The sequence below is a fragment of the Athene noctua genome, chromosome 1, assembly GCF_965140245.1.
Source record: "Athene noctua chromosome 1, bAthNoc1.hap1.1, whole genome shotgun sequence".
Lineage (NCBI taxonomy): Eukaryota > Metazoa > Chordata > Aves > Strigiformes > Strigidae > Athene > Athene noctua.
This window is the reverse complement of record NC_134037.1, coordinates 120,312,482-120,324,663: the sequence shown is the minus strand read 5'-3', so window position 1 is coordinate 120,324,663 and position 12,182 is coordinate 120,312,482. Positions and strand designations below refer to the sequence as shown.

The 12,182-nt window shown below is 42.0% G+C and overlaps 1 protein-coding gene across 1 annotated transcript in view; it reads right to left on the bottom strand.

Annotated features, from left to right (window-relative positions):
• REL (REL proto-oncogene, NF-kB subunit) overlaps window positions 1–10,142 on the bottom strand; it is a 32,476-nt gene extending 22,334 nt beyond the window's left edge. Inside the window, exons 1-3 of the mRNA XM_074909812.1 lie at window positions 10,024–10,142; window positions 4,573–4,715; window positions 1,305–1,453 (exon numbers count right to left, since the gene is read on the bottom strand). Coding sequence (XP_074765913.1) covers window positions 1,305–1,453; window positions 4,573–4,715; window positions 10,024–10,030 — 299 coding nt within the window. The 5' untranslated portion in view covers window positions 10,031–10,142. The remainder of the gene's footprint in view (window positions 1–1,304; window positions 1,454–4,572; window positions 4,716–10,023) is intronic.
• Between the last annotated feature and the right edge of the window lie 2,040 nt (window positions 10,143–12,182).

Genomic DNA, 12,182 nt, shown 5'->3' with positions numbered 1-12,182 from the left:
TTACTAACCCTTTTCTACCATTTGCCAATTAAGACAGTACTGTGAACAGAGCTAAAAACAGTAAACCAAAGAAAACATCAGCATCTGTAACAGCAAAAGGCAGTACAGTCAACATGCTACGTGCCACCTGAATACAGTGCAGCACATTCATGATCACTTCAGCCTGGGCTGTATGTTGAAGAAACATCTCCACTATTACAACTTTTTATTTCACCATCAGGCAATCATCATCTTCAAACAGACTGTGTCTTCAGCTCTCTCCTTTAATAGCGTTCTACTGACTAAACCCACATAAACATGGAGTAATTTCACTAACATCAACACGATCACATCAGCCTGAAAGCACCACGTAAGAGCTATTTATACACTGAAATAGTCACCTTATTTTCTTCCCAGCTCAGTTATGTTTACCCCAAGCAATAGGCTACTTCCAAATTTACTACATTTCAAACTGTGAACCACAAACAGCTCGTCAATTCTAAATTCCCCTCTTCAGTGATAATCACTTGACGTATCTTGCAGTTTACTCTGCTTTTACTTTATTACATAAGAGTTGGTAAACTTACAGGAAATGCCATCAAAGATAACTGTATTTTAGATATTCTTAATATCCCTCTGAATAGCACTAAGAAACACAATCTCATATACAGCCTAAATTTTCCTTACTGCATCCACAAGTAGATCCTTCCCCAGCATGCTTGCTCTACAGATCCAGGACTGAGCAGAAACTATTTTTACTCAAAAAACCCCAACCCAAACAAACAGCAACAACACTGACAGCTACTAACACATTTCTAGATGTGTCCCAGCCATTATCATCTAAATGACATGATACTCATCCAGCCCAAACTTTCTCCACCAGTTTCCAGAAAGTCCAAATATAATTCCCATGGAGGACATGAACTTCCCTAATCACTGTGAAGTGCTAATTCTAATGGTGTTGTTACCCTTTCTATTATTCATCATTTTCACATGTAGGAGAGAATCACAGGAAGAAGTGTTACCGAATGAAACTAAAAAAAGCAGACAAGTGGGAGAAAGGAAAAGGAGACAGACCTTGTGAGAATGAACAAAGGAAAGAAAAGGGTGATAGGAAAAAATAGGCTCAATGAATAAGTGTGTGAAGTACTGAAAAAGAAGGAAATACTTCAAAGAGAAGTCGCCGTCCCTCTGAGATGGATTAGTAAGCTTCAGCAAAAACAGCATACTAATTGCTCTTTTAATCACTAGTCTGAGTTTTTAAACATAAGATTAACAAATCACTTGCACAATTAATCGAATTCCCAAGCAACACCACTACTCACGACAGGACTCGCCGTTCTGGCCCAAACTCTGCTTCATAGCAGCCATCTCTGCAGTCTTTTCCAACCAGATCATGAGGGTGTGGCTTGTAGGGTTCATTCTTTGTTACCAGTGTAGTTCTTATTTTGACTTTTCCAAAATAGTTCAGAATCTATAAAAATTTAAAAAAAGTGAGATATTTTCTAGATTTTAGATATTGGGACTAGTGAAATCCTCACATGTAACAGAAAATACATTTTTTCCTCAAATACTCTAGGGAAGAAACACTACAGCTGAGAAAATGGCATTATTGCTTCATAAAAGCCCGAAGTTGCACATTCCATTTCAGTTCTGTTCATTTCACAGGAAAAAAACAACTCTTTGGCAAAATATTTGAAGAAGTGAAGGTTTTTTTCAAGAGCTTATCTATTTCAGAAAGTAAACCAACATATTTCACCTGCTACTTTTGCTAAAGACAACGGTTATTTGTTCGCTAGTGCCAGTATTCAACATTCAGTCTGTTCAGTCTTCTTAAATTGCCCTAATGCAAGAATGGGAAGGAAGCCTGAAAGGCTCTAAAGAATCTTTTCTATCTTCCTTCCCCCTACCCCCTTTTCTTTTGAGGCTGGAGATCTATTGTTTCATCATCTCACCAGGGTTCTTTATATAAACTGAATTCATCCATCAAAGGTCAGAGGTAATACAAAAGCTTAGACCTAGAACAGCTTGGAATGCCATAAAACCAAATGTAACAAGACTTATTTAATTATCATATCTAGCCTTACAACAAAAACCCAAAATTCTACATAGATGACCACATACAAATGATTACTGAAGGACAGGTCTAGCTCCAAATCTTAGGAACAAGCTCCTAAAGCCTCAGGGATAAGGATATTACGTGTGCATGGAACACTAAGTAGTGAAAGAGGTTCCTAACAGATACAGCATGACATAATTCCCTATGAAGTCTTTTTTTTTTTAATTAATTCTCAAATGAATATTCTATCTTATCTTCAGGAAGGGAAGCACTGAATTCTGAAGCTCCTACTAGAGCCTTCACAGCAGTCATCAACCTAATTCAACACACGTTTCTCAGGTGCGTAAGTCTTCCCTCATGATGACGGCTACCAATGAAGTCACCAAGGGTTGTGTGGGTGATAGTAAAAAAAAAAAGAAAAACAGTTTGGCCTAAATTGTTTGAAGCATAAACAACTTGAAAGTAAATACAAGACTTGCTCGAGCACACATTCATGCAGAGGCAGTCTCTCCTCCTTCACTTCCCCTACCCTATAACTAACTGTTCCTCTCCTCCTTCAGCCCTTTCTTTCCTCCTCCTGAGACTGGAAGGATCCATCATATATCCTTTTCAGCCAACGCCTCCGACCTTCGACTTGACTTCTGCTCTTGCAGCTTTCGTCATCTGTTAGCTTCTTCAGTCTCCAATATGGCTCCTTTCCTGGCCTTCATACAAGTCACTGTTACTTTTTACCCTTAAAACAAAACTTCCTCCGCTTCTTCACGCTCCTCAACTATTACATCATTTCTCCCTCATTTCACACCCAGTCCCTTGAAGCCTGATCTAGCCACTTTTGATTCCCCAGTTCCTCCTTGATGTTCTTCATCATAACTGCACCACAAAATTTAATCTCTTCCTGGCCTCTCTGTTCTCATCCTCATAGATGTTTCCATCTCTAGAGGGGACTCCCCTAGCAGCTAATCAGCCCTAAAGCCTCCTACGGGCTTCAGGGAGGCAGGAATTCACCTAGAAATCACCTGCTATCAGTAACAATCAGCTCTGTCATCAGCAGTCACCTTTAAAAAAAGAATCAACTTGGCCAGGATTGCACAGTCCCCTACCCATGTCCCATCTTCCCTTTGGGTTCTGGATGGCCTTCACATGCAGCACAGTCCAAGTTAAGAGGAATCAATGGGATTGTCCATTTAACTTGTGCCCTGACACAGCCTTAGGCTGAGACTCTGGGAAAAGTATTTACTCTTGCCAGCAGCCTACGTAGTTCCTTGTTCAGTTGATAGAATGCTGAAAAAGAATCTGGCAAGATCTCAGTTTCCTGCATTCCTTAACCAAATCTGGCACTGTGACAGTCAAGGGGGGGGACCTTCTTGTTTGCTTCTTCCCTTAGTAATTCTGGCTTCAGGGCTAGATCAGCTTTCACAGTTGCTTTACATAGTAAGATGCTCACTCTGCTGCTCGACATGACTGCCAATACTGCCTTTTGCAAACTCCCCTCTTCCTAAAGAGCTTTTATGCCTGAGCCTAAAACATCTCATATTTTTCATACTTTACATCCTCTGTATGTGTTCTTTTTCTGCTGTTATTCCAGAGACTCCATCTTTGGTTCCACTTTTTTTTTTTTTTTCATAGTTGCATACACTGCAAACACAGACACACAGCTTCTGTTCTTGAGCACTGTTACATACTTCAAGATGGCAAGTACCCAACTTCCTCTTTATAGTTGAGTTTCTCTTCTACTCTCGTCTCTGAAAGGTTTTCTTCAAATTGAAAGAGATCAAGGAAATACTAACAACTTAAACTTCAAATCAGAAACCAGAAATTCTTCTCCCTTACCATACCCTGTCTAGAGTCTATGACATGTTCTTTTGTCCCATGTATGAAAGCTACTGCCCAAGAACTTCCCTTCCATACCACCTCTACCACCTGTATCTTTGTCCCTGCTTTGATGAGAGCTGCTAGGGCTACTCTGAAGCCTTTCATCCTGGAGTTCCCAACCTATCCATAATGCAACCACTCAATTCATCTTCATTGCAGGTGCTCTGACCACATAATTCCCCTTTCTCAGCTCGTTTTTAAATTCTGTATCCCCTTCTGACTTCACATACTTCATGGTAGTTTCTTTCGCAGAGCCTAATCACCAAATCACTGGCTGCAAGTCACTTTCTTACTTTGCTCACTCATACAAAGTGCCTTCTTTCACACTGCGCCCAGAAGCTTTTCAAAGCCTTTTCAAATTCTGTATGCAAACTCCTTCAAAGCCCTCCCAAAATTCATGCTGCAGTCCAAACAGTAAGAACAAACCCAAGTCACCTAACTAAGAAACCAGAACACATATGCATACAGAAGAAAGATGATAATGAATGATTTCCAGACAGTTAGTAACTTGACTGAATTCCCTCTCTGCCAGAACTTTGGAAAGGAAAGAATAACAGAAAATGAAATGAAAAGTATTTTATTTACTGTACCAAGTCCAACACATAGCTACAGTACAAAGTTAGTGTGGGCAGTGATAATTCACAGATAAAAACAGTATTTACCTGTATGGAAGGGAAGGTCTTATTGTTTTCAGTACTGTGTTCCCCTGGAATGCTGCCTGCTGATCTTCCCTCACATTTGTATCTGAAACGCATGCCCCTTTGCCTGGGTTGTTCAAATATTTCAATGTAGGGCTCAGGGCCACCTTAAAAACAAAACATTTTAAATGTTAGCACACAGTAGAGCTTAAAGAGCAGCACAAGATGTAAGAATTAGAATATCTAGACTCTTTGACTGACACGACCATCTTTCCACTTGGTCTCCCTTCTTGGACAATCTATTCTTTCTAGGTACATGCACACACTGAAGGTGGGGGGCAAGAGGAGAGAACAGATTTAGATGAAGTCTCAGGTATCGATGCCATGTAAGTAATTTGCAAAGGATGCCCTCCCCTCCATCCTACCTCAAGCTTAGCTTCTTTCAGCTTTTAAGAGAATATGTGTCTGATGAAAGAATATTTTATACAACAGAAACCAAATCATTACTTTGAGGGAACAGTTGATATTTTAAATTATAATACACTGTTGGGAATGGCTGTCCTCTCAACCTACAGGTACTGTCAGTACTATGTTCTCTTCAATGTCCTCTAAAAGCAAAGATGTTCCTCAGAATTGATTGATTTGGTTCCTATTATAGTGAAGCAGAAACTATGCAAATTATGCAAAAAAAACCCTACTGGGTTGAATACCATGACTGTGGGCTCAGAAAACACCTGATTGCTGGTATTGATTTTCACATCTTGAGCTACTCACCTCCCAGAGGACTAGATTCTAGTTGCAGTATCTCCCCAGACAATGAAACCTCAGTGAAAGCTATTGGGCAGTTGTCAAAAAAAGTTTTCAGGAACCGTGAGTGATTGAGAAGAGTAAGAGACAGCAGAACAGTAGGGGGGGGGGGGGGGCTGTGTTAGAAAGACATTAACTTAGCAAGAGCGTAAGTACTTTTCAAGTGATGTTTTACTGCCAGACAGTAACAAGCTATTTAATATATCTCACTAAGAACATCAAACAGGATAGTCAATCAAACAGTGACAACAGTAGGATGGCATGTGAAAAACAAATAACGAGAGGGTAAGTAAATATTGTAGCAGTTGAATCATCATGGTGCTGCACGATCAGATGAACGTAGCTTATGGAAATGTCTACTGAGCTCTCTGTCATCTTCATATAATAGCATCCTACTCAAGCAAGGTCGAGCATCACAAACAAACATGACAGGCAACATCCTGTGGCACAGCATTGAAGAAAAAAAAAAAAAGTGCTCTGACTTCAACGTAAGCATAATAGTTATTAAATATATTCGAAGTGCTAAAAGGGTAAAAGTTCCCCTGCTTCCTTTTGCCCAAGGTCTACACAGCCTGTGAGTCCACAGCATATGAGTTTTGGCAAAGAGGTGGATTCCAATCTTAACCCCGTAATAAAGGCTGCTCTCATGTTGCACCTACAATGATTTAGGTATGCCTGCCAACACAAAGCTTCAACTTCATGCCTGGGATTTGCTGATTGCAAAACATTTCCAGTGCTGCAGCAATTCATACTCAAAGTAGGAAAATGTTATAACCTAAAAGATAAAGTAGTTAAGAGAAGCAGAGAAGGGATGGAAAGAACTACATCTCTGAGATGTCACCTTGGTCTGACCTGAATGTAACACACCTACAGACTGCTGTGGAATGGTAATATGTGAAAGCACGCTGGAAGTCTCCAACAACACATGCCTTTTCAAAACCTGAATGCCTTTTAAAATGGCACAATGCATTTCAATTCCAGGCTGTATTTTGTGCCAAACGTTTGAGAACTATGGTTTAGGACTGCCTATATTCCTTTCTGACAATTTCTTGAGATGCAATATCTAAACCGATCACCTCCCATCAACCAGATTTTAAATCATTTTCTGGAAGTAGACCATGAGCTGTCACCTTAAATACACAGCAGCCACTACTCCAGGTCCAGTTCCTTACAAGGATGGTCCCTTTCCTAGATACTTCCCACAGTTGACCTAACTCTCCTTTAGGTAAGCTTTATATGTTTTCTCTTTCTGGAAAGTAACCAGGTTCAAAGGAGGGGGGTACAGGTAGTGCTAACAAAAAAGCCTAGAAACGACATAAAGCTGGTTTCAAAGAGAGAACAGAGGTCTGAGCTGCTCACTAAACCAAGCTCACGCACCACTGCAGCAGTATGGCCATTTAACTTTCACACTTAAATTTCCTTATGCTACTGTTATTTATCAGCACAGTCCAGAGGACTTCTGCCAGCAGCAAGAAGCGACTGCTGTGCATCAGCCAGCCTCCCACTTCCATTGTGCAGCTGAGAAAAGAATCTCACCTTTCCGATCCTATGTAACACAGCACGCCACAGACACATGCCCAGATACTAAATTAAAAACTATTTTAGAAGTTTTAATGACAAAATTGTAGCAAAGTGCCTACTAATCATCTCACCGTGGAGATGTGCATACTTACATAGCTGCTAACCAGACGCACAGTACACCCACACAAGTTACGTATTTGTCAAAGCTAGCTAGAGCCTTGCTGTTTGAAACTACTACTGAATACAATCACTTCTACTTGCTCTGCTTTAACCAATACTTTGCCTTCATGCTCTACTAATACTTGCTTAAAAGGGCTCTTTTCTCTCACCTATTAAGAGCGCTTTATTTTAAGATGCCGGGCTTGGTGATCTTTAGGGGGCTGTGGCTGAAACAAATGTCACTGAAGGCAAACCCACTGCTTAACAGCAGGTGTGTCTGTGGGAAAGTAAAGCTCAGTGACACGGCAGCCTCCAGAGATTAAACATTAAACTTCATTTTATCTTGCTTCTCTCTCTCTCTATTTAAGAATCACATTATCATCTCTACCGTGATTTTTGGTGTCATTGTGTTTTGCATAGAGAAGAAACACAGAAAACGGTTTGTCTGAACTAAAGGTATTCTCAGCACTCTGCAGCCAAGTGGAGGTCTGGTCAGTGCTCCCTGTTTCTGTAAATCAGCAGTGTGCTTGTGAAGTGGCATGGCTTAACTATTTCACAATCTGCTCTCATGCACAGAGGTCTGTTAGTTCCCACACAGTTACTAAAGACCTGTCCTCTTCAGGTCTTGCTGCGTTTGTCAAACAAATATGAGTTATGTCTAAAAACAAACTCTCTTCTGCTTATTCTGGAAGAGAAACGCCCAGCTACTCCTATTACCTACCTGCCCACAACTACTCAGAAAAGCATTTGAAATGGAACAAAAGCAAAAATCTAGCTAATCCTTCATCTAAACGCTTAAGACTTGAATTTGCATTTGTAATTAATTATAATTGCCTATACACATGCTAGCAATAGGAGCATTATCCTACATATTACAACCTACCTCTTGTTCTTTTTGTTATAAAATTGTTTATACCTCCCCATGCTCTGAATACTATGCTAAATAATTTAAAAGGGAATACAGGAGATCAAGTGTCCCAATTACATAAACAAGGAAAAAGCAGGTAGAGTTCCAAGAGTTCGGCCAGTGTATATTCATTCAACAACCAAAGGTTGGTTTATTCTCCTCTGTTTTGAGCAATACAGAAAGGAACAGAAGGACAATGCCAAACACTCAGAACAACACTTCCATCAGACCTCTCCATGATGAGAAACCTGAGCCAGTTTATAGTTTAACACAGCCTGTGCCATTAGGGAGAAAGTGAAACGTGCTGCCACCAAGAAAAGCGACAAAGGGATCAAGGATTTGTATGTTTTGCCTCGTTCCTTTGCTTAGAGGAAACAGGGTCCGGAGGGACATGATTTGTGCCCTGTGCACAGACCCTCCAGGCGTGAAAGCCAAGTAGCTGTGGGTCTCTGTGGAAAAGGTGAAAGTATCACCCGAAAGCCCATGATCCGAGGTCACTGTGGGAGGCGCAAGGGGGAGAAGTGTCGCCCTTCAACTTCAATGTCACTGCTCTGTACACATCAGTGGTGACCTTATGTCCCCACAGCAACAGCCATTTCTGAAAAGCAAGAGCAAACAATCTATACGCATGTAACCTCCTGCAACACCTCAGGCAAAAAGAGGCAATGAGCTTATATAGCACATTCTAGGTCAATCTTAAATAACCAAACACGTAGAATTTGGTTTTAGAAAGCAGTAATCTACCTAGGACTCCACAAAAACATATAGATTCTAACAGAGACAAAACTGCTCACAAACTTCCCCTTTACTATCGTGTTACATTACAGAACAGCAACCAAAAGAGAAAAAGAAAAAAAAAAAAAAAACAACAAACTACAAAAGCTAGCTAGTACCTAGTACCAGGAAGTTATGAACTTCCCCTACTGAAAAATTCCTTATCTGGTTCCTAATTACACTGAAAATACATTAAGACATGAAGAAAAAAAAAAAAAAAAAAAGGTGCTATTTCCTGCTTCAGTTTTGCCACTCTAAAAGACAATGCAACACTTAAAAAAATGCCTCCATACAAATACAGTTGTTTTCTTGCTCTGTCGATAGTTAGCACACCTATACATTTAGCAAAGTATAACTTTCACTCCTGCTAAGTAGTAACAGAACAGACACTGCTGAGTTTTGAGGCTGGAAAGCATCTTTCCCTAGAAATGTTATTTTAATTAACACTGCCAAGTCTTGAGTTTCAGGGGTTTTTTTAAAACCCTAAAAAAAATACCAGAGCGATACCTTCCAAAAGAATGACAAATTTGGTTTAATTTAGCCTAAAGAAACTTAACTGGGCTTTTTATTGTACTTACTCAATGCACAATCCCTTTACTGGGTTACTTTGCATTTATGCCATCTCTGTTTCGTATTCATTTGCATTCTCACAGGCAAGTTCCTATGTGAACGGGATCTTGCTGAGCATCACAGAGCCTGGCCTTGTGATGTGTGGAGCCCCTGATACGAAACCCATGTGCTTGTTTAACGCCTAAACGTTTTAAATGACACGATTTTAAGACTTCGGAAATCCATTCTGAAAAGTAACGACCTCATAAGATCTTGTCACAATTAACCTGAACAACGCCGGGATGTTGTTTCCTTAACTTTTTTCCATAAGCCTGCTTAATGAGCTCCTGGGATGTGGATTTAATAGCAAAAGCAGATGATGGGGTGACAGGGCAAAAGCACTGTCACCCTTTTTCGCACTGTTACTCACCTCCCTCCGACTGCCTACGGGCTCAAGTCAACAGGGAGACGGTGGAAGAGGAGAAGTAAACTATCCCTCACAGCATAAAAATAAGAACCAACCGCCACTTCGCATTTTTCCCCAAACCCGCCATCGCTTTTTTTTTTTTTTTCGCGACGCAGCTGAAATAACGAAACCAACCGGAGCCGGGAGCAAGGGCGGAGTGGGCTCGGCTTTCCGCTCCCCGCATCGCCCCGTTGCCGGGGCGGTGGGAACGGACCCGCGGGGCACCGGGAGAAGCGAGGCCGTTCCCCCCGGTACCGGTACCGCTCCCCCCCCCCCCCCCGCCGCCGCTCACCGGCCATGCTGACAGCTCCGCGCAGTCGCTCGGGCCCCACTGCCGCCGGCGGGGCTCCGCGCCCGGGCCCCGCACACCTGGGACGGACGGACGGACGGACGGACAGACAGCCGGCCGGGCCCCAGTGCCTTCCCTGCCCTGCCCGCCGCCCTTTTCAGGGGGACTTTCCCGGCGGACGGCCCAGGCGCGGTGCCTCCCCCCGCCCCGGCGCCCGCCCCCGCCGCGCCCCGCCCGGCAGTCGAAAATCCTTCCCCCCGCCTGTCCCCGCTCCAAGGAGAAGGGGCGGGAAACTGCAGGGAAAAAACAAAAAACACCCACTCCCTTCCCCAGCGGGAAGAAGTTTGTCCGCCGGGCCCCTTTCCTTCGGGGATAGCCACAAGTCCGAAGAAACGCGTTAAATCCCGTTCCCGGGAGGCGTCGAAGTTGAGAGGGGGTTGGAGCGTGCTTCTCTGCCAGGAGTTCGGCCAGCCCCTACCGCTCAGCCGCCCTTTGGCCACGCTGGTTCAGCGCCAGGAAGGCACCTGCCTTCACGTCACCCCTCCCAGACCCCGCTTTCCCTCGCTGCAAGCCTCCAGAGACCAAGTCCCCCTGCTACCCATCTTATTCTCACTCGCATTTTACACACGCAGCCAGCCATAACAGAAAAAAAAAAAAAACAGATGTTTGAGCTGCTGTTCCAACAGTCAACTTAAAAATCTGCCTCATTTTGAGAGTATTCCAGATCCAAACCTAAAACACATCTCCCAGAGCGATCAGGTGGAGATGAACACTGGGGGAACAACTCCACAGCTCCACATTTGGATCAGGTAGAGGGGTCAGTAAGGAACAAGCATATCAAAATAGGATTAAAAACACCTGGTAAGATAGGAAGACCAAATCCACACTATCTCTGGTACAAGACTGCATTGAGCTAGTAACAAGAGTATAATTTTGGTTTCTGAAATCTTTATTCTAGGAATGTAACGCACTCTCACGGGTGAGAATGCAGTTAAGGGAATTAGTATCCTTGAAAGGAAAAATTAAAACAAGAAACACAGCAAAAAGCCCTCAAGTAAAGTACATTAATCGGTAGCTTTTGACTTTTTCTTACTATCCTTTTTTTTTTTAGAAAAAAAATATTATTGAGGTTGTATACAAATGAACTGCAGCAGAAAATGCTGGTTTATAATCTGCAAATCCATACATTAACCCAGGTAGTTAAGCAGAAGAGACTGCCCAGTGCTTGTTATTCTTCCTGCACTATGGTCCATCTCAATAGGACTTGTTAGAACCTTAATTTAGCCCATCTATTATCATTCGTGGTTATATAGTATTTTCTACAAAAGAAAATTATCCTTCTCCCTCCCGCAAGCAAAACATTCCTTATTTAAATTAAGGTTCACAGTTCATCACCTAAATAGATACATGAGAAGAACAGGTTTGAGAAAATGAAGCCATGAAGCTCTACTGATGTAGAGACAGATGTAAGAGGATCCTGGGAAGAACATCACACAACATACATACATAGCACTGTTAACACAGTCGAATTGTTACACCTCCATCAAATTTATAACTGAAATCAGAATAAAGAATCCTACAGGGCACATAGAATAATCAAAACCGCTGTGACATTAGCTCTAGAAGATTAAAGGGAAGAACAGCTACATGATCATATTTAGATAGTATGCTGAAATAATTGTATGGTTGTGGGTTAGTTTCTTGCCAGAATAATACAATTTTCTCATTTTCTTTCCCACAAAAAAAAAAACCAAGAAAGGTACAAACCAGCAGTGCCCTAGAACTATGAAAAATTAGGAACAGATCTTTATGTCTTCAGGGATTTCTTGGATTCCTTGTGACCGATGATATAAAATAAAGCACGAAAGTGGTTCTAATGTTTTATATCAAACTTAGATTTTACCCTACACATACATGCACAACCACAAAGCATGCACCAACAGAGACCTCAAACAAAACATTCTTCAAGGTGATGGCTGGGGGTTGAGGTGAGGGTAGATGCTTTTCTCTTGCCTTTTCAGCGATGGGGTTTGAAGATGCCAACAGGATGGCAGGTTAACACAAGGGTGCTCAGAGCTTAGCATCTCGTTGCTTGTGCTGCTCTGTGGTAAAAGAAGCATCAAAGCAACAAACAGGAAAACGCACAAGCCGGATTTCTCTCC